The 23,764-nt window shown below is 35.1% G+C and overlaps 1 protein-coding gene across 8 annotated transcripts in view; it reads right to left on the bottom strand.

The window, feature by feature from the left end:
* Nucleotides 1–519: 519 nt before the first annotated feature.
* NAP1L1 (nucleosome assembly protein 1 like 1) overlaps nt 520–23,764 on the bottom strand; it is a 32,992-nt gene continuing 9,747 nt past the window's right edge. Inside the window, exons 2-17 of one of the 8 annotated variants that reach the window (XM_061204601.1) lie at nt 22,707–22,743; nt 18,304–18,389; nt 16,670–16,772; nt 10,013–10,154; nt 9,680–9,760; nt 8,481–8,609; nt 6,841–6,912; nt 5,880–6,019; nt 5,296–5,441; nt 5,183–5,202; nt 3,783–3,905; nt 2,994–3,023; nt 2,701–2,759; nt 2,433–2,483; nt 1,338–1,409; nt 520–648 (exon numbers count right to left, since the gene is read on the bottom strand). In XM_061204601.1, the coding sequence (XP_061060584.1) occupies nt 1,352–1,409; nt 2,433–2,483; nt 2,701–2,759; nt 2,994–3,023; nt 3,783–3,905; nt 5,183–5,202; nt 5,296–5,441; nt 5,880–6,019; nt 6,841–6,912; nt 8,481–8,609; nt 9,680–9,760; nt 10,013–10,154; nt 16,670–16,772; nt 18,304–18,389; nt 22,707–22,723 (1,257 nt within the window). In that variant the 5' untranslated portion in view covers nt 22,724–22,743 and the 3' untranslated portion in view covers nt 520–648; nt 1,338–1,351. The other 7 variants (XM_061204599.1, XM_061204600.1, XM_061204602.1 and 4 more) reach the window with 7 other exon arrangements.

Raw genomic sequence — 23,764 nt, 5'->3', positions numbered from 1 at the left:
GGTCCTTAATCTTTGTTTTCCAGTTTAACTATCAGACCTTGGTATAAATAAAATGCTGAATATCACATACTTGTGGTACAAATAGGTCCAAACTTTTGAGTTTTTGATGAGACTGAGAAACATTTCATAAAATTTAACTTAATATGCCTTAACACATCTGTGAGGTAGTTAAGTAAACAGTACTACCCATTTTAATACATAGTAAAACAAAAGGCGTGGGTAAATGACACACTCATACTTTAAGGAATAAGAATTGGAATTAACTGTAGAGGCTTGGGGCCTTTTGTCTAGTTCTGACCAAAGGAAATAAAATTTACCCTTTTAATCTTTCTATTAAAAACATTAAATCATTTAAGATTTTGTTTCCTTTTTTTAATCCTCTCTCATTAGTAGATGTAGTACCTCTTCCAAAGTTGGCACCCTTTTCTTCAATAATGAGGTAAACTGGGTACATAATTTAAGCTAGGCCTCTGCTTCTACCTGAATTAGTACAAAATTAAGACATTATCTCTGGAGAACTAAAATTATATTTGACATTTTTATTTTAGGCTGCAAAAACAAAAACGAGCAAACAAACAACAAAAAACTTGAAATACGCTTGTCAAATGATGTAAATTTCATCCTTTCCAGGGAAGCAGAAGGTAGACCCTACCACAAAGAAAAGATGCTTAGTTAATGGAGGTTAAATTTAAAAAGTACAGTTAAAATAAAAATAATGAGACTTAACTTCTGAAAATACTAGGTTTTATTCACCTCCCTGTGGTAACCAATAACCATACTATTAGTTAATAAGATTTCTTTATAGTAACTGTCACCTGAAATACAAAAATCCATTAACAATCTAAGTTATCAGGTGTGGTCTTACTGGAAATTCTTAACCATATAGTTGTCTTGACAAGTGTTGTTTTTTAAACGATGAATTGTCTTAGTATAAGTCACTGTATTTCTGTAACAAAGTAATGAAAGGCACAGCTAGTGCAAGCGAACTTAAACCCATTCAACTACCCGCTGAAAAAATACTTTGGTTCTTCAGGAAAAAAATTAGCAAGACAAAAAATCTGGTTCATTTCACAGTTCTGTTCATTTTCATAACTGTAATCTAATAGTTACAAGATAAAAATACTCCAGGAAGAACCAAATATGTAGCAATGAACAAACATGCGTGAGAGAATTTGTGCATTCAATGTATCTAGCAGAAAAACTAGTTAAAATGCTAAGTAGAACAAATTTGGTCTTTAAAATATCAGTTCCTTTCCTTTAAAAAAAAACTTGAGTCTACCAAGAAAATACAAAAACATAAGGCTGTAAGTAAATAATAGTTGTGTTTAGGCTATTACAGTGCAGGTTATCCTCAAGGCCACATACATCCTGCTTCACTGCTGCTTGCACTCTGCTGGGTTTTGATCCTTCTGTTAAAGGAAAACAACAAGTCAATCTATCTTTTTCTACCTGCTTCAGTTTATTTTTCAATAGTAGTTAACTATCTTAATTATCACATTATCTCACTGTTCTGTCAAAATTTCTGCCAAATTTTAAAAAATAAATGATGGCAAATTATTTATTCAAATATTACCAAGTCACAAAAATGCTAAAAAATAAAAGCCCCAATTTTACATTGTAGAATGAACTCCATAAAGTGAAACACATTAAGCTATAATCTGAAAATAGCCAAGCAATTTGTTAAGTCATATTACCAATTATTTTTGCCTTTTAATAGATCAGTTATTCTAAAATACTAACTCCATTCATATTTAGCTGTTAACACCAATTCATACCTATTAGAATATTTGATTTTTTTAACTACCCTCTCTTACCTGCTCACTAAGTTAAAGTATCTTCTGGATATTTTTATAGCATAAGCAAATGAATAAATACATTAAAGAGAAACCAGAAGTTCCAAATGAATTCTGATAACATACTAAGCATTCTGTGGGAGATAAAGTCCTTTACTAACCGTGATATGACAACTTCCCAGGAATAAGAAACTGGGACTCTCAGATATGGAGCAAAGAGATGACTGGGAGAACCTAAGAGTACTGCTCCCCTATTCCTGTGTACTCCTGCATTCAGATGATTTAAAAACTGACCTATGTTTATAAGCTTTCCTTTGGGGAGAAAACAAACTAAAGAACACAAGCAATAAGTAATTTCAAGTGCTTCTAAAAAAAAATTTAAAAAGAAATGCCCAAGATAATGTGCCATTAAAATAGAACCTACGGTTATTTAGCCTCAAACTAGGAAAAATAAAGGTCAGAACCAAAAATAAACTTTTCTTAGGAAAGGTGCATTGAAATTACATGTACTATTGAAATGTCAGTGAGGAGAGATTTATTAAAGACTTTAATAGACTAAAATAAACTTTACATTCAGAAACACTAACTCATATTTAACCTGCCTTAAATTTAACAGAAAGCAGCACTAATTTTGCTCACCTTTGGGTCATAGTCTGGATCATTTTCCTCATCTCCTTCTTCTTCCCCTTCCTATATTAAAGTTCAAAATGCATCCATGAAGTAGGTACATAATAGGAAGAAACGGCTCATAATGTAGGGAGAATTTAATACAAGTTACTCTATAAGTCAACAGATTTTCATGATTACAGAGTTTGGTGACAATGCAATTTAATTTGAAAGCTTCTAATATGAAAAATTTCCCAACACAACTTGAGACATCCAGACAGGTTTTATTGAAAAGATTTACTGCAGCCAACGTTGAAAAAGTTTACTGCAGCTTTTGACTTCTTCAAAGAGCTGATAACCCTGCAGCAGAACAGAATTATTTGAAATAAAAAAAATGTTCTGAGTTTTGCAATTTATTTATTGAAACCTCATACATACATTGTTTGGCTGTAGAATTCTAAAACCATATTTTTTTCCAAAAACATTTTTATCCCATATCACAGAGTAATGATTTATAGCAAAGGAATACATAAGTCACTCAATTTGCTTCTCAATGTGTTAAACAGAATTATTTGCTCATTTGGTAAACATTACCTCATCCGCTTCTTCACCTTCTTCATCATACTAAAAAAGGGAAAAAAGGATGACATTTGAATGAAGCTAACAAACATCTGAAAGTAGCGTTTAGTTAATATCCACCATTGTATCCCCTAATATCTAAAGAGAGGAAAAAATACATTCCCTACAGTGACGGATTATAAATTAAAACAAGGACAATAGCTTCAGGAATCACCCAGCTCAGTGCCATTATCTAAACCTGACACTTTAAAAAATTAAAATAAAGAACACAGTACAATCATGGATGAAGTATGATCAGATAACTATGACTGTAAATATTACTTGCCTGTACAAAAAGGACCTAAAGGCTATGTGAATGATTGCCATTTAACAAGAAAGATATCCAAAATATTTGAGAGCAGCCTAATTTTACCTTAATCGTTACTTAATATTCCTATGGATAAAAATTCCATGCTTCCTAATAAAGATTTTTATCAGTAGTAGAAAATGTACAGGATTACGTTTTGTTTGGTCAAAGACGTGTAATGGATTTACAACACTAACCCAACATAGTAAAGTTTTACTACTTCAGAGAAAGTAGCCTTCCTAATAGCAGGAAAATAAAAACTACAATAAATGAACCCAAAGATCCTAAAAGGACCTACTTAATTCAAGGAAGTTATCTAAAAGGACCTAAGTAATCAGCCTAATTTGAATTATTCTGTCTTGCTTTTTAACAATTGCATCTATTCATTAAACCTCTCACCGATTCTGACTATCACACCCTCACCAAACGATTTCACTGCTGGATTCAAATTCACTCACATCATCATCATCATCTTCAATAGCTTCTCCAGTAAAGTATAACACTGATCTTGGGATTATGCGCTCACGTAAAAAGTGACCAATTTCAAAGTCCGCAGCAAGGATAGCTTCAGCATCATCATCCTGTTAAAGAAAAATAAAAGCACAAAATTTAATAACATTTAATTTGGCATATGTGAGACTTGCATTTAAATCATATGCAGAAACTCTCAACTTCACTTTTAACTTTAAACTTTTAAAATTATCTTACATGTGCATGATCAAATAGTCTCTACATATGCCCTAGGTTTACAGGTTTTTAATAAAAAGAAAATAAGTTAGCAGGCCAGTATACATACTGGTTATTGCTTAAGCTTTCTCTAGCTTAAAAGTTACAAAAGCAACTTTGTTATATGACAACTTTCTTTTTAAAATATTAATTACTGAAAACACCAACTGGAATAACAGTAAGAAAGAATCTCAGGCTTTTCTAAATAACATTATGCATATGGCACATAAGACCAGAGAAGATCATTTCACACTTCCTAAAAGACAGTATCCAAGCATCTGTGTAATGCCAAATGAGATGTTGTCCTACTTGATAAAGACTAAGTCAATCTAAGATTTCTACTTAATGGCAAAGTACAGCACAGAAATGCTGTTGATATTATTCAAAATTAAAATTATTCCATGATACTAAAGTTCTAGTTCTGTGATACTAAACACTGAGTAACTATTCTGTGAATTCCTGAATGTTTATTTTGACTCATCAACATAATCCACTCTAACAACAACAACAATAAAACACCAAAGGGTCGTGGGGGAAGACTTTGAAGGAAAGAATTCTAATCACAGGCAGAGGTGTTCTATCCGTAACTCAAGATTGTTTTGCTACTATCAATATTTCGTAACAGACTTAAGCCAAATTCAAAACAGACCTAGCCTACCTTGCCTGTGTAGATTTCTTTAAGGCAGTTCCTCATTCCTGGCTGTGTGCCAGGCATATTTCACAGTTTTCGGCTATATGACCACATATATAAAACCAAATTTCCATCGGAATAAAAACCACACAAAGAACTCTAAGCAGAATGTGGTGTTTAGTAAATAGTATAAATGATTTAATACATTCTATTTTCAATAAGGAAGAAAACTAGTTTTGAAAACTTGAATCCCTCACAGCAGTATTTGCAAGTCTCAGAAGAAAGGACTATCTTTATTTAGCCTTTCACCATTTCTCAGTAGAGGCACCAAAAGCATTTTAAATGGAGTAATTTTTCACATGCGTAAAGGTCTTCCTCTATGCATTGCAAGCCTCAGAACAACATACTAGTAGCAACTATTCTACTCCCTACATTTAAGAACCAGTCCTTTAATTTCATATTTAGTAAACAATTCAACAAATAAATAACAATTCAGCTTACCAGATCTCCACTCTCAGGAACTGCAAAATTGAGAAAATAAATTCAAATGAATAAAAAGTAAACAAAGCTTACAATAAAACCACCATAAATACCCAAAGTAAAACACTATTTACCTTCAGGAGGGGCAAAAAAATTAAAGAAAGAGTCATTAGAAACTGTTTTGGTCACAGTACGAACTGTCCCACGTCCCTTGTGTTTCTGCTTCTTCTTAATGGTTTTCAAAGTGACATTCTTCCCTTTTTTCCAATCTATCTGGCACCTTCCAAAACAAAGGGGAGAGATGGTCTATCACAATTAACACATTACTTTCAATTGCTAGGAAAGCTGAGATTTTTCTAATTAAATGTTCTATTTAATTTCAAATTTAGAGGGGGAATTTGTGCTGCTTTTTGTAGCAGTACAAAGAGAAAATTTTTATTTCTAAACAAACTTTTTCAATAAATATATTTACAATTACCACAAACTCACAATATAATAAATTTAAATGTACACTCCTTTGGAAAAATATCTGTAATAGTCTATGGAGAATTCTAGGAAAATGAATAAGCCCTTCTCAGAAAACATTTTACTGAAATGTTTGGAGATAAATATGTATGTATGTACTAAGCAGACACACTAGAAAATACCAAATATCACAAATCATAAGTAAAGCAAAAACAGATATAACATTCTGTTAAAGTAATAAAATTAAACTTACCCTGTACAACCCATAATTTCTGGTCCATCAAAAGAAAAAGGATCAGAATCATCTGGTTCTGACCTCATCCTATATGTCTTTGTCAACACTTCATTTGTGAAATATTCATTGGGTTCAAAGTGAAATTCTAAGACAAAACTCTTAAAAAAAAAGAAAAAGCATAAAAAGTAATTAAATTCCTACATGATAAATTTCAATGCTTCAGTAAATAAAGCTTAATCTATGATTTTTATAAACATATAAAATCTTAAGTGACAAAGTCCTACTCTGGGAAAGAAAGGGTCAGATAAATCCCAAAGTATCTTAAAAGCAAAATGTGGCACAAAATAAACTGAATAAAACTTAGTTCAGCTAACACTACTATTTAGTAACATGTTTATGACATAGGTTAGGTACAGCTGAATAAACTGACCAACCCCCCACCCCCTCATCTCCACAGAGAGGGGTTTAAACCTTAGACTAGAACCTAGCTTGACAGAGAAAAAGCCCAACCTTATCACATGTAATAGAAGAACTAATAGCCTACAGAGCCTTTGCCCATGCTTTACATAATACTGATGGTTTTGGAGAGAAGCCGCTGGCTGATCTTTCATAATGGGGAAGTGGGAGCCCTCTAACATCTTCTGTTTTATTTAATTCCCAGACACGTCTTTTAATACAGAATAAGCATTTTCTTATTCATGTTCCTTTGCTATTATTTTTATATACATTCTTAATCTAGGATCAAAAATTGACTATATTTCAAAAATAGTTTACATTCAGAGGGAGGAAAAGGAATAAATACTGCATCACAACTGTCAACGTCCAAACATTTATTTCCTACCATCAATTAAGTATCAGTTTTAATTTCTTCCCACTCCCATGTCTAACCCTTGAATGTCACCTTTCTTTAGAAAGTTCCATTTATCTACTTGTAAACAGCTAATGTTACAAAATTGAAAATATTTCAAAATTCTTTTACCATAGGCTGACCAGCATCTGAGAATTTCACTTTAATATCTTTCAAGTGCTTCAGAATAGGTTCATCATGTTCCTTCAAATTAAAAAAAAAAATTAAAATGAGTATCTGAATGGCATTAAGACTAGTGTTCTGTTATTGGACAATAAGCACTTAACTGACAGACATTTTATTGTTCAGTTTTATGTACGATTATGAACCATAAAGACTTAATTATCCAGGTTATGCCTTATACTGAAGCTAGTTTACTTAGTTCTACCTTCTATCACCACTGGCTGAAAAAAGGTGACTAAATAGAGAACTACATCATTATACAGACTGAATGGGCTGAAAAGTTCAAAACCAAGTCTAAATAATTCATGGTTGCTTTAAGAATGTTTCCAGATCTGGACTTCCCTGGCGGTCCAGTGGCTAAGACTCTGTGCTTCCACTGGAGGGGGCAAGGGTTCGATCCGTGGTCAAGGAACTAAACATGCATACACCACGCATGTCATGCGGTGCAGCCAAAAATATTAAAAAAAAAAAAGTTTCCCCGATCATAATTGCTGCCTTTTCCAGATGCTTGTTCCTTTTCTACTTTGCTAAAAAGTAGAAATGCAGTAAGCAGTCACTGTTTTGAGACAGTTTCTTTTTCTTGACATTAACATACAACAATCACAATACAAGGTAACAAGTACTACAATGCAGATGATAGGGGATCAAGAAATGATTCAGATTAGGAGAGGCAAAGTTTCCCAGAGAAGGTGACATCTGTGTCAGTTTCCCAGGGAAAATGACAATTGTTAAAATAGGTAAATATTGGGCTTCCCTGGTGGCGCAGTGGTTGAGAATCCGCCTGCCAATGCAGGGGACACGGGTTCGAGCCCTGGTCTGGGAGGATCCCACATGCCGCGGAGCAACTGGGCCCGTGAGCCACAACTACTGAGTCTGTGCGTCTGGAGCCTGTGCTCCGCAACAAGAGAGGCCGCGATAGTGAGAGGCCAGCGCACCGCGATGAAGAGTGGCCCCCGCTCGCCACAACTAGAGAAAGCCCTCGCACAGAAACAAAGACCCAACACAGCCAAAAATAAATTAATTAATTAATTTTTTAAAAAAATAGGTAAATATTTTTACAGTATTCTTTTAAAATGCAAATGTCCCTTGGAATAGTTGTTTCAAACTGAAAAGGTCGCTGGGGTAAGACAACTGAAACTCCCCCATCCTACCACCACACTCCACATCTAAAAACAGAAGGCACAGGGATATATGAGAAAGCATCATACAGTGAGATGAGCAATTACCAAAGGGACTATTTCATTATCTAATTTTTGAAAACAAATTATAATTTACTTGATTACATTAATCAAAGCTGCAATTTTCCTTCCACCAGTAACAGTTCTTTCAAAACAAAGCAATCATGGGAATTCCCTTGTGGTCCAGTGGTTAGGACTCCTCGCTTTCACTACCAAGGGCCCGGGTTTGATCCCTGATCAGGGAACTAAGATCCCACAAGCCGCATGGCACGGTGTAGGCCCCCTCCAAAAAAAAAAAAAGAAAGCAATCGTTCTATAAAAATCAATAATAAAGAGACTAGTCATCAGAGCCATTTAAACTTCAAAGGTTTACCCTCTGAGGTAAACTGGTGTTTTTATGAATAAAATTACCTGAACCATATCACTGAGCAAGTCAACATTCTTAAAAACGGTCAACCAAAATTCAGGAATTCCTTTGGGGTCTTCTTTTTCTTCATCTTTTTTCTCATCTTCAATCTTGGCCTTTTCTTTTAGCTCCTCCTTAATAAAAGACAGCATTCATCATTACTGGATACCTAGATTAGACATCTTGATAAAATTTTTTACATCCTCTTAACTTACATGCAGTGGCAGAGAACCCAACAAACCCTCAATGACTAATTTTAACATTTAGCCAAAGAAGTTCTAGTCTAACTGTGTAAACACTGCTGTCACCCATACCAGACCTTACTTCCATAATATTTCTACTACCATACCCCTTCCAAAAAGAAAGCCACTAGGACCATGAGCTGTAGGAAAAAAATTTCAGCTTCATGGGAGAGAAGAGAAAAAAAGTAAGACTTAAGCACAGTAAAGAGGAAAAGCAAAAGAAATACAAACCTTGTCCATTGCCTCACCCATTGGTGTTCTTAATCAAAATATATTCTCTTCATCACCAACATTAAAACATCAATGCTGGAGAAACAGGGTCATGTAACAGAGCACTGGATTTGTATCACAGCTCTGCCGTCTATAAGTTGTGGGCAGGACATTTAGAGACCTCCATTTGCACTTTAAAAATGGGAACAATCCTTTTGTATGTCATCATTAAGTTCAAACAAAAAGTTTATATGAATCTATAAACTTTAAATTCTATAAAAATGCAAGGAAAAGGTGAATTTGGGTACAGATGGAGCTGGGCTAACAGTAGCTCATCTGCACTCACTACCCATCTCACAATAAAGATAATTATTTCCAAGGTATAAAAACACACTAAATTAGGGCTTCCCTGGTGGCGCACTGGTTGAGAATCTGCCTGCCAATGCAGGGGACACGGGTTCGAGCCCTGGTCTGGGAAGATCCCAGATGCCGCAGAGCAATTAGGCCCGTGAGCCACAACTACTGAGCCTGCGCGTCTGGAGCCTGTGCTCCGCAACAAGAGAGGCCGCGATAGTGAGAGGCCCGCGCACCGCGATGAAGAGTGGCCCCCGCTTGCCGCAACTAGAGAAAGCCCACGCACAGAAACGAAGACTCAACACAGCCATAAATAAATAAATAAATAAATAAATAAATAAATAAATAAATAAATAAATAAAAAACAAAAAAAACACTAAATTAAAGTTAATACCAACCGAAATTTCATCTTCCTCATCTGGTTTCCATTCACATTCTTCTTCTGTAGGTTCATAAATGGCATTAATGATCTCAAATCGCTAAAATGATTAAAAAAAAAAAAAACTTGCATAAAAACACTGGCATCGAAGCTAAAAACTAGATGTCCCGCATTAAGAATGCTTAAAGATTTAATTAATTCATACAACTTGAATTGCTATTATTGATAGTTCTCCCAAATTCCTCTAATAACCATTTTGCTGACAGTTCTAACAGAAGTTTGTTTATATTTCCAGAGCTTTATTATCTTCTTGAATTTTACATTAAAAAACCAAAGTATTAGAAAGCATTACCTTATCAAACAGAGGTTGATAGAGAACAGCATACTTTCTTTCAAGATCATGAACTTCCTCATAGAACTTGGCTTCTATCTGTGCACATTTAACTTGAAGGTTTTTGAGAGCATTCACGCGTCTTTTAACTACCCTAGGCAAGCTGAAAGGTTAGAAAGCACCAGTTATATAGCATCACAGTAAAACCCAAGTAACACTTCTTTTAGCATACTGAAATTGAAGCATGAAAGTTAGTGAATAACAGGTTTCCTATTTGAAGCAAAAGGTACATTCAAAGTAATTAAAATTCAAGAGATATAAATACACAGACCTCTTGACCATAAAACATTTCAAAAGAGGAAATTTAACCAGGTACAGTAAATTGATAAGAAAATGTAAATCGTATCACCAACCCTAAATCTTTCATTGTAATCAAGTTCAGCACTGGGCTTGTCAGTGCTGGCATCTCAGGTGTAAAATGCAGTCTACAAGTTAAAAAGTCACGGAATGACCATCCTAACAATGATAACCTGAATTATTTTTTTAAAATATGTACAATTGAGGGAATTCCCTGGAGGGCCAGCTGTTAGGACTCCGAGCTCCCACTACAGGGGGCACAGCTTCAATCCCTGGTCAGAGAACTAAAATCCCACAAGTAGCGCAGCACGGCCAAACTAAATAAATAAATTAATTAAATAAAATATGTACAGCTGACACTTTAACACAAGTTTGAACTGCATGGGTCCACTTATATGCAGGTATTTTTCAATAGTAAATACTAGAGTACTACACAGTCTGTGCTTGGCTGAATCCATGGATGGAGGAATCGCAGACACAGGGGGCTGACTACTGATTAACTCCTGTGTTATTCAAGGGTCAACTGCATATCTCACCTGTATCAATTATTAGGGGAAAGAAGGGGAGCATATGTGTTTTTGGAAAAAGAATGGTATCCTACACCATTATATTCTTTTTAGTCTTAGTATTTAATTTGGAATTTGAAATTACATTAAATAAGTATGTAACATTTTATGAAGAGGGGAGGCAGATTTTTAAAATAACAGCTTTTCTAAGATATAATTCATATACAATTCACTATAGGGCATAGATTTTTTTAAAGGTTATACACACCTAGTTTATGAGCCCCTCGAAAAATGATTAAAATTATGAATCCCTCTACCACCCAAAAAATGTTCACACTCAAAAGTTCCATAAGTTCATGGAATCTGTACAACAGATCCAAGATCCAGGTTAGAATTTCCTGCCATACACAGATTGGTGTAAAGCAAATTAATTCTCTACTTAACCACTTTAGTTAAGGTAATCAGAAGTAAAGATAAACAAACAACAAAAACAAAAACCTAAAATACCAACTTTTATTTCTTACAATTAAAATTAAAATGTTCTGTCAAGGTGGTGAAATAGCTTGGTCAGCTAGCCTCCCTGCAACTCCACATCTCAAAAAAAATCAACCCTGGAAACTTTAGAACCATGAAGCAAACAACTATTTCTCACACACTCACACACTCACACACACACACACACACACACACCATCACACCATGAGCAATTTCTGAGTAAGACTGAAGGTTGTCTTTAACTGGTACAGACAGGGTGAGCTGCAACTTGGAAGGCAGGGATGGGGGTGGGTGGGTGGTGGTGACCAGAGTGGGTAGCAGTGAGGACAAGGTGGAAGAAAGCTTTTTGCAGAAAAGCTTTAAAGTTCTACACTTGCCTTCAACACTCACTGCCTGTCCCCTTCACCCTTCACAGAGCCCAGTGCCATTGCTCCTAGGATAACATGAAGAGTTGATGAAAGCTGGACTGGCTCAGAGCCCGTAAGCACTCACTCTTCCACCCCCTCCAATCCAGGAACAACGGATTACAACCAAAGGAGACTGGCTCCTCCCAAAGCAGCCAAGAAAACTGCCTGTAATTGTCAGCCAACTCTGAGTCTGAGGTGACTGGAGCTCTCCTTAGGCTCACCCAGTCCCCCTTCTCTTTCTTTCTCCAAAAGACTGTCACAAACTGAAGTCTAATCTTCATTCCTCCCTCAATACTCATTACTAGAGTAACTGATATCGCCCAGTGTGCTGGAGCTATAAGGCCAAAATAACTAGACACTTGAAGAGTACTATGAAAGAATGAAATATTTAGCATCTGAAGCATTATTAAACAAAGGATTTAAACAAGAATGTAAATATATTTAAAGAGTTGAAGAAAGATAGATCTTAACTCTGAAACAAGACCAAGAAAGCTAAAACAAGGTGGGAATATTAAGTATGAAAAATACAGTTAACTAAAATAACCAACAAATAGGACAAACAAGATATGTTCAACTGAAGAAAAAAATCCATGAGGTTTAAAACCTCTTCAGAAAGGCAGCAGGAAAGACAGACAGAAAAGCTATGAGACATGGAGGCACTGGTGCCAAATGAAACAATAGCTGAAAAAGAGAAGGGAGGTGGACATCTGAGGAAATGAGGGTAATGAATTTCTCAGTTACAGAAACGTGAAAGCCCTTATTCGAACCACTAGACACGTTAATGAGATTGATGACTATCAAAGAAAAAAGAAAATTCTAAAGATATCCAATGAAAAAAGCAAACAACCTACAAAGGAAAAGGAATCAGAGGGATATTGGGTTTCAAAGAGAACACTGTAGACAAGAAAAAATGAAGTGAATTTTTAAGATATTTAAGAACTTTGAACTTAAAATTTTCAGATATGAAGGCAAAATAAAAACTGTATAAGGTATATGAGGCTTTAGGAAGTATGCCACAGATATTATATTCATGAAAAATATTTTGAGGAAGTAAAAAAAAAAAACCCAGGAGATGCTATATAACGTATGGGTGAATCAAAAATATCTTGATAAATTTCACTGTTGCCTTGAAAGAAAAAAAAAAGGCCTAGAGGAAGTATAATATTGGTAAATTTAACAGATCAATAGGGGCAAATAAACTGAGGTATTAGGTTATGATCCATTTTACCATAATAACAAAAAACAGAATGCATTAACTTTGAAACCAGCAGAAGACAACTTGATCTTTTCAATGGAAAACAGAAAAGGAGAAAAAAGTACCATAAATTAGATAATAAGAGCAATTTACTCCAAAAACAATACCACTTCTAAGAAATGTAAAGAGTTTGAAATTACTAATAAAGAAGAAAACGATCATACTAGAGTAAGATACAAGGATGGAAAAAAACATGCCAGATAAATAAAAATCAAAACAAAGCTGGAGCAGCTAAATAAAAACCAAAACAAACCTGGAGCAGCTATCTTAGTATCAGACAAAACAAAATCTATGACACAATCCACAACTGACAGAATTATAGGACAAGAAAGATAAACTAAGAAGAGTTTTTATACATTCATCCCAAAAACTGTTAGATCAAGCAATCAATACGCAAAAATAAAGAGAATCTGAACAATACAACTAATATGCCTAAGCTATTGATTTTGGCATATAAATTTTCATACTTATTCACATAACATTTATAAAAACAGTTTTATGGCCATAAAAGAGACACATTAATTTTTTTTAATTAAATGAACTAAGCAGGCAATTAAGAAACTGGGAAGGGAATAGAGCAAACCCACATAAGGAAATAACATTAAAGCCAGAAAAAAAAAGCAATAACAAAAAAATATGCAAATGGAAAATCAAAATATTAAGATTGAGACAACTGGCAAAACTAATGCAGATACAAAATACAGAATATGAAAGGGAAAAATCAGATTTTTAAAAATATGAATTATACACTAATCAATTTGAAACCTAGATAAAACGCATACAGCTTTAGAAGAACATAAAACTCCACAATTGGCACAAGAGAAATTGAAGAGGTCAGTTAGTATGTTATAAAAAAAGAAAAAAGAAAAAAAAAAAAAAGGATAAATTCCCCAGGACCTCTAGTTCCCAAATCCCAAAGGCCCAAGTCAATTTTTAGAAGAGTTCTACCAACTGTTCAAGGAATTCCTATCTTATACAAGTTGTTCCAGAAAACAAATAAAAAAGTAAAAGCAATCTTGTTCATTTCTAGGCACTTGAAATCTTGACTCTAAAACCAGGGATAGTGTGTGTGTGTGTGTGTGTGTGTGTGTGTGTGTGTACAGGCACACACAAGCTCTTTTCACTAATAAATAAGGACCCCAAATAAAATATTACTATCCAACTCAGATTTCCAAAAACATATTTAATATACAATTAGTAGATTCAAAGAAAAAGTCAAAAGACCATCTGAATTGATAAAGGAAAAAAGGTCATAATAAATCACAAATAGACACATTAATGAAGAGATTACATACTCATTCCTGGTTAAGATAAGAAATAAGACAAGGATGCCCATTTTTAATGCTAATGTTTAACATAGTATTGTAAGTCCTGGCCAATGTTACAAAGAAAGAAAAAGAAACATGCAGTGTGGTGTAATGTGGAAGATTAGAGTTAAAACTGCCACTTGCAGATAAGATCCTTTGGGCTATGGGAGAAATAACAGAACAAATTACTATACAGTAAGAGTAGCAAGGTTTCTGGACACAAGATCAACTTTAAAAAAATAATAATCAGTAGTACTCCTTTATCAAGAACAGCCAACCAGAAAATACAATAAAAAATACTATTCATAACAGCAACACAAATATAGAGGAATTAACCAAGAAGAAAACTTTGTAATAAAAGATACAGAATATGATCTGAATAAATACAAGGATATGGATGAGACAATTTAATACTAAAAAGATATTGGAATTCTTATGAAAATTCTAGTTTTTTGTTTGTTATTTTGAGGGTTTTTGTTTTTTTAAGAGAACCCTGATAAACTTACTCTCAACCATACATGGGATAAAGGGCTACAGATGGTAAGGTCAACCTTAAAAGTGTGTTCCATGGTGGGTGAGGGGTGGTAGAAGAAAGCAACTCACCCTGCCAGATATTAAGACATACTATAAAGCCAGAGTAATTAAGTGGGACAATGACAAAAGAACAGGCAAAAAAACCAATGAAGAAGAGTGCTGCTCAGAGACAAACAAAGGTGTTTATAAGAATTTGATATATAATAAAGGTGGTAACACAAATAAATGGGGGAAGAATGAACTGTTTAGTGAAGCATTATAAAAACTAGCTCACCAAAAAAGAAAGGAAAGAAAGATGCCTATTTAATATGAAATACAAAGGTGATCTCTAAAGGGATTAAAGACCTAAAGGTAAAAGGTAAAACTAGTCAATAGGAAATGTAGAAGGAGTAAGGAAAGACTTATCTTCAAAAGAACAAGCCGTAGGTCAAAATATTTAACAAACATAAAAATTAAGGATTTGTTTAATAGAGGACACCATGGACAAAATTAATAGAAATGACACAATAGATTATTTACAAAGTCTAAAACTGATAAGGGATTAAAACCTAGAATACATAAGAACTCATACAAAACAAGAAAAAGACAGTAAACCAGGGCTTCCCTGGTGGCACAGTGGTTAAGAATCCACCTGCCAATGCAGGGGACACAGGTTCGAACCCTGGTCCAGGAAGATCCCACATGCCGCGGAGCAACTAAGCCTGTGCGCCACAACTACTGAGCCTGCACTCTAGAGCCCACGAGCCACAACTACTGAAGCCCACGTGCCTAGAGCCTGTGCTCTGCAACAAGAGAAGCCACCACAATGAGAAGCTCGCGCACTGCAACGAAGAGCAGCCCCCACTCACCGCAACTAAAGTAATCCCATGTGCAGCAACAAAGACCCAACGCAGCCAAAAATAAATTAATTAATTAAAAAAAAAAGATAGTAAACCCCAAAATGTGAATGGGCAAAAGGGTACAAAATGAGCAACCTAAAAGGCTCACTCGCAATCATTATGAAAGGAAGCTCATTAGAAATCAGAAAATACAAGTAAAACAAAATGAGCCTGCACCTCTTAGATTGGTAAAAACAGAAAAACTATAAAGCTGAATGATGTCAACTGTTGGCAAGGACACAAGGGTAAAGCAACCTTCACATACTGGATATAGGCATTGCAGAAAGCACCTGGAAGTACTGAAGGTCTGCATATCCCGTAATTAACAATTCCACTGATAAGTACATATCCCAAAGAAATTCCTACACAGCTCCTTAAGAGGACATACACAAGGGTGAACAACATCACAACTGAATTCGTGTTGATGAAGCTTGGAGACAAACTGGATGACCCTCAAGGAAAAAGCATATAATAAAGCATGGTGGACACACATCACAGAGAACCAGGAAACATTTAGAAGCTAGAAACTAATGACGAGAGATACATATAGACAGCAATGTGGATAGATCTTAGAATTATAAAGTTATGTAAAAAATTATAAGCAGAATAAGATATTTGGGCTATTATTAGTGATTTATATCGCCAATGAAATAAATAAGAAATCTGTATTTCTTCTAATTCTGTGCATTTCTAACAAATCTCAGAAATGATTTAAGATCAGTATACTTCCTACAGAGATGAACCAAAATAAACTTTAAAAGACCAACTCTAAATCTGTATTCAGCAAAACTTTAAACTCCCAATAATCCTAAACTAGATACTAATGAACATTAGCTTTCCACTGTGACATACATAAGTCCCAGATGGCCTTAAAAATATACACTTGCAACGTTGATTATAGAAAGATAAATAAGGACTATGAAAAAGAAGAACTTGTACCTTTCAATGTATCCTGTTGGTGTTTCTACCAGACCATCAAGTCTTTCTTGAAGGGCTGCAAGAATCTGAGGATTTTGCATCATCTGAACAGTCAGCTGACGCGCTTTAAAAAAAAAAGGGCATTGAAAGAAGGATTTTATGAAAATGTATCATGCTATTTGAATAGGACAATCCAATCATGAAGCTTTCCTGACTAGCGCATAAATCGCTGGTATGAGTAGAGACGAGCAGCAAGCTAAAGAAAATTCACTCTAGGAAAACCCAGTGTACAGGAAAAGTTCAGATTCTAATGATGTCTAACGTACACCATTTCTCAAGGCCACTGCCACAACTACTATGAACATTATCCTTTCTTTTCCTACTATCTTGTGTTTTACCCACCTTGTGTTTTGGGAAGCTCAAAGATTCATCCAGATGCCTATCTATGATCCCTGATAACCCTTTGAAGTCAAACAACACATACAAGAAAACTGCAAATATAGTGACAGTTTCAAGCCTGGGACAAAGATGGTCAAATAAATCTGAACGTTTCATTGATGCTTGTATAATGTGCTTGTGGGTATCTGAACAGAGAAAGTTAACAACTGAGATAGTCAAAAGTTGTAACTAAAGCCGAACAAAATTTGGTTATTAATGGCATCTAAAAATTATATTAAATCCAAAAATAACCTAGATTTATGCAAAACAAATTATTTTGCTATCTTATTTTCTTCATCAGTACAGACTTTACCAAAAAATTACCATTAATTTTCCCAATTTATGTTTTTAAACATCAATTTACTTCTAATACTGATTTTATTATTGGATGATGTACAGTTGTGATAACCAACATGCTTTCAGAAATACCAATATTGGCCACTAAAGATACAGTCCTGTATCTTTTAAAAAAACGCTGCACAATGAAAGCTGAAGCTAGAAGTTCAGCAGTCTTTTCAGAATAAACCTCACTCTGGTTTGAAGTGAGTCATCTGGTATGTTGATAAATGAGAATGAGAAATGAGAAGTTGAGTCATCTGGTACGTTGATATTCTTGGCTCCTAAGCTACAGGGCATATCCTAAAGCAGTATAATTCCCCACTACCATTATTACCCCCTTTAAAAATAATTTGCTAAAGAAAATTTTGAATGATTTTGTCTACATTTAATAAATGTCTCTTTTTGATTGGTTGGAATGGATTAAAAAACACAAGACATACACACTACATATTTTCTACATATTAAATACTAAACATTTTCAAATAAGTCTAAGCTAGTGTTATTTAGAAGCACCACTAGAAACAACTCCTACCACCACCTATAACATACCTAAATTGAGACAAATCTCACAGGCAACTGTTTGACAAGCTATGACATCACTCCAGCAGTAGAGGGTACACACAGTGACTTCTGCTGGGTCACTACATCCATTCCCTCCTCCCTTACTACCACTCCTCTCCATCTCCAGCTCCCTCTGCCCCTCCCTTCCTCCCTCACCCCACCCCACCCCAAACATACATTTACACACAAAACTGTTACTGCAGGTTTGGCTAGTCAGTAAAATGGACAAGTATCCAAAAAGAGAATGGTATTTACTACTACCCTCTAGAAGACATGCGCCAGCAATCACTGGCTCCTGAAGGAATTTAAAATAATACCTTTGATTTTTGTTTCTTCACCAGTTTCTTCTTCTTCTACTTCTTCAACATCATCCAAATCTTGATCAAGTTCAGACTGTTCTTTGCTATAATATTATAGTATCACACCAAGGTTCAAATGTACCAATTACCCAAAAAAAAAAAAAAAAAAAAAAAAAAAATTATAGAAAACTTCAGTTCATTTTCTAGGTTAATATTCCTCTTTCAAAAATATGAAGTAGGAAATCCAAAGGGTGATTCAGTTTTCTAACTTCATATGTAAACAAGGACAAATTGGAAATACTTAAAATTTCATTTAAAAGCATATGGTCTAATATAAAGTTTATACTTTAAGCTTTAAAAATGTGGTTTGATAGGTTGTGATTCAGAGGATGTAATGTCAGAAAGTATGTGCTTTCTACCCAAATCTATTGGTTTCATTCTTCCTAGTAACAGCACTCTGATTTTATATGAGATGGTAATACACCAAGCTAAAAAGTCTACATATCCCAGCCTACCTTTCAGCTAGATGTGGCTATATAACCAGATTTTGGCAGTAAGGTAAAAAAAGAGAAGGACTGTAGAATTTTATATATATATAAAGCCTCCTTAATAGAATGGTAAACAGTTGGAAGCCTTTTCGATATTGCTCCCTCCCTAGAACAGGGATATGATGGCTAGAGCTCCAGCAGCCATGTTGGACCATGAAGCATCCTAGAGAATGGAACTCACCAGCTAAGAATAAATTAAGGAGTCTGGAAAAACAGAAGGATCCTGGATCCCTGGTGGCTGTGGAACAACCGCATCAGCCTGTACTTACTATCTTTGGACTTTCCTTTTTCTTCACTTCATAGGGGAGATGGGGAAGAACAGTAAAAGTTAAGAAGACCTGAGTCTACTTCATGCTTAGAGTAAAGCCAGGAGGATGGACCATTGAAAGAGAAGGTAAAAAGTAATAACATTCTTTCCATTTCATCTTAAAAATCTAGTTTTTGAACATGAGATTACAATCAGCATTAAAATGGGGAATTAGGATATCTAACTCAACATACAGATCATCATACAATTCCTTGTGTTATTTTACATTTTAGTACGGTATTTGGTTTAGAAAATTAGTTGCTTTCATGTCTAGAAATAGCATTTGAAAAATTAATTTTCATATAGGAACTATAGAAAAGTTCAACTGTATTCTGCTAGAAAAATCTGTTTCTGTCAACGAAGGGGAAAAAAAACAGCCTTCCCATCAGAAACAATACAGATTATTTTGGGAATATCTTTTACTCACTATAAAGTTAAGCATAAAGATAACATGGAACAGCTCTTCCTCCAGTACCATCTCATTCAATCATTTATTGAACATCTAAAACTTAAAGCTTTAAAACAGAAGTCCACAAACTGTGTCATATGGCCAAATCCAGCCCAGTGCTATTTTTATAAATAAAGTTTTATTGGAACACAGCCACATTAATTTATGTATTGTCTCTGGCTTCTTTCACACTACAACGGCAGAGCTGAATAGCTGCAACAGAGACCTCATGGCCAAAATGCCTAAAATACTTACAATCAGGTCTTTTAAAGAAAAAGTCTGCGGACTCCTGCTTTAAAGAACAAGGATCTTCCTCTTCCTCCTACCCTCCTAAGAGCTCACAGGCATCCAACAGTAAATAATGGGGTGGGAAGGGTAGGGCAGAATCAAGCTATCACAACCAATTTACTCTTTTTTCAAAGTTTAAGACAAAATGAAGGTTAGATGGCAGACTGCACATACTCATCTGATCTTAATCCTTCCAAAATCTCCACTAAAATTATGACAAAGGGGTTTTTAAACAAATACTGAAGGACGAGACAAAAAGCAGCAAATTCACCGAGAACTGAAATCTAAGTCAGCAGTGGTAGAGCTGAGAACCAGCCTAAATGCAGAATCTTAAAAAGGCCACTTCTAGAACTAGGGCTTGGGTGTGAGGGTGGATAAAATAGGGAGAACTAAGCAAAAACTAATAAACAGTTAAATCCTTCAATCCTCTTTCTCCCTCTAGCAGAACAGTTTCTTCTCTGGAAAGGGAACTGGAAGCTCAGACTAGAGGATCGCAGATACATACATACTAGTGACAGAATGCTGAATGCAGAGACCCCTCCCCAGCTGCCTTCTCCCAAGTTAGTTCCCAAATGTATGGAAGCCAGATCTTTACCCAAACACTCTTTACTGGGGTATGTGACCAGCCCAGAAAAAAATGCCATTCTGACAGTGGGGAGTCTCACAACAAATGTCTGCCCTGGTGAGCCCACATTAAAATCCTAAATTGAAAACACTCCCCCGCTCCCAACACTCAAATTCTCCAATTAACTTTTAAAAAACATCCTTCAACTATGCATTTTCCCCACCCCGTCTTAAGGAGCAAACAAGTATTACCTCCTATTTGAGGAAAGCCTCCTACATGGAGACCAAAACAGGAAAGAAAAATTTAAGACCAAACAGACTATACAGGGGAAAGAACATCCAGAGAAAAGATATTACAATCAGTGAAATAAAAACAAGATGCTACAAAAATAGGAACAGAGAGCAAAGGAACACTTGAAAACTAAAACAACAGAAATTTAGAAACTCAATACAAGAGTTAAAAGATAAAGTTTCTTCAGCTTTGCCCAGAAAGAAGAGCAAAGAGACAAAGATGGAAACTAGGACAAAAGGTAATCACAAGAACCAGTCCAACATATAACAGAAGCTCCAGAAATAGAAAATGGGAACAAGACAATCAACAAAATAAGTCAAGAATATTCCCTAGAACTGACAGCTATCAAGTTGCCAGACTGAGAGGGTCCACCACTGAATGCCTAACAAGAGATTTAAAACAAACAAAAAAAAAGACCTAACAATGTAAAAATTTCTGAACTCCAAAGCCAGAGTAGCTTCTAGAAATAGATATATATGTCTACGTTTTTAAAAAAGTGTTACATACAAATGATGAAGAATTATGACGACTTTGAACTTCAACACAGCAACACTAGAAGTAAGGTGACAAGGGAGCAATGCCTTCAAAATTCTAAAGAAAAGTGATTCCCAAATTACAATTCTACACCCCAAATATCAAGCAGAAGGGTAAAATAGTCATCTTCAGTCATGCCATCTCAAAATAATTTACTTCCCTTGTACTCTTCCAAGAAGGCACTAAACCAAAGAACCAAAAAAAGAAAACATGGGATATAGCAAACAGCAAACCCAAGAGAGGAGAGACAAAAGGAAACCCCAGGACGATAAAATAAATCCACAACGACAATTGTGCAACCAAGGTCAAGCAATCCACACTGGAGCAGTGTGATTCAGGAGACAATCACTTTGACAGCCATTATCAGTAAAATGTCTGCTGCCACTCTTCTTTTTATGCTGAAGACAGTATACATGGGAGGATTGGCCAGATTCTTATCAATACTTGAATGTGTTGCCCTTATGATAAAAGTTTCCTGCCCTCCCACCTCCATGTTCTGCTGCCTACAACAGCTGTGGATAATCATATTACAACCCCTTCATCCTGAAATGTTCTGTTTTACCTATTCCTGAGTTGGCAGACTACTGTGAAATTACAAATAGCAACAAACAGTGCAGGTCACCTCATTCTCCTTCACCATACTTCTGCAAGACATCCATCCACACTAGAACCCTGACAGATGCCTACTTCAATAAACCTAGGTTTCCAGGATGTATGACCTTGCCCAATGACTTCTCCAAAATAAGCCCTTGTAAAGACTCAGGAAAGCTGAAGCCAGTCCATGACCCAGATAGTCTCTTTTACTTTTTATTTTCCTACCTTGGACCCTTCAACTAACACTGCTTTTTTCTTTACACAGCTAAGTTTGTAACTGCTATTTAGATTTTCAAAAGTAAACACTGATTAAGAATTTGTAGGTGGTAAAACTCTAAAGAAAAACAAAGAAGTGAATTAGACAAAAGCCAAGATAGTACTGACACCTCTGGAGAGAAAAGAAGGATGCAATTGAAAAGGGGCACACAGGGCTTCTAAAAGTAATGATCCATTTTTAAAAACTTGTACACAAGTGTACTGTTATTCTTTAAACTCTACACATACGTTTCATACACTTTTTATCTTGTATGTATGATACTTTACAATGCAAGTAGTAAAATCTTTGAGAAATGGTAAAAATGAATTCTCCAAATATTTATGACTCATTATTGTACTCAGCACTTCCCCAAGAATAAATACTGACAAACGGTTTACTATAATTATGACAGTGATTATGTATACTATATTTTGTCTTGAATACATTGTACCCAACTTTTAAAATAGCAGGCACTAAAGCATTTCATTACCATACATTTTCATAGTACATAATTTGTACCGCTGTTAACTACATCACACGGTACAAAGTGATGCCAAATCTGAAAAAGGAACCAACTATCTGCCACTTACTTGTCGATGTCTGCCATGTTGTATGAGCGCCAAATATCTATGGAGAAAAACATCAATGTTAAAAAAAAAAAGAGCATACGACTTATTTATAACCAATAAAAACATATGAAACCAAAACCCTTTAAATGAATACCACGTTAAAACTATTCCAAGAAAAAACATGAAACATAGACACTAGTCACTGAAGTAATTTTTCAGAGGATGCTGCTTACAAGTTACTACTTGGCATTCAGAATCTATCGGGCAAGGATTTCTACAATACCACTGTTGATGAAAATCTAATGTATGCTAGAATCACAGGAAAGGAACAATACAAAGAGTCTTTATTCAAATTCCTTTAACAACCATGAATGGTCAATTTTTGCTTAAATTTCTGGGCTGCTTAGTACCTCACAGATCAAACCCACTTGATTTTTTTTTTTTTTTTTTTTTACTGTGACAAGTTTTCACATATATATACACCCATGAAACCATCATCAAAGTCAAGATAATGAACATATCCATCACTCTCAAAGTTTTTCCCCTGCCCTGTTAGAACACCTCCCTTCTCCCCTTCCTGCTTCCCACCCCAGGCAACTGTTGCTCTGCTGTCACTCTAGTTCATACTTTCTAGAATTTTATAGAAATGCCATCATACAGTATGTACTTTTTTTCCCCCGGTCCGGCTTCTTTCATTCAGAAAAATTATTCTGAGATTCATCTATGTTGTAGTACTTATCAAATAGTTCATTACTTTTTACTGTATAGTGGTATTCCATTGAAAACATACATTCTATTGTACGTTTAAATATTCAGCTGTTGATGGACATTTGGGTTTTCTTTTGGCAGGGGGCTATTATAAATAGAGCTGCTATGAGCATTTGTGTATAAGTCTTTGTGTGGACAACTGCTTTACCTCTCTCAAACCCACTTGATTTTTAACAGTATTAATTTTTATCAAATTCATGTTAGAAAGTCAAAATCTGCCACATGCTGTACTGTACTCATTATGCTCCCCTTGGAGATCTTTTTTTTTGTTTAGTTTAATAATTCTTGTTATCAAATGTCAGTCCTTTAAA

This window comes from Eubalaena glacialis, chromosome 11 (assembly GCF_028564815.1).
Source record: "Eubalaena glacialis isolate mEubGla1 chromosome 11, mEubGla1.1.hap2.+ XY, whole genome shotgun sequence".
NCBI classification, from domain to species: domain Eukaryota; kingdom Metazoa; phylum Chordata; class Mammalia; order Artiodactyla; family Balaenidae; genus Eubalaena; species Eubalaena glacialis.
The sequence above is the reverse complement of the archived record's forward strand: the minus strand, read 5'-3'. Positions and strand labels throughout refer to the sequence as shown.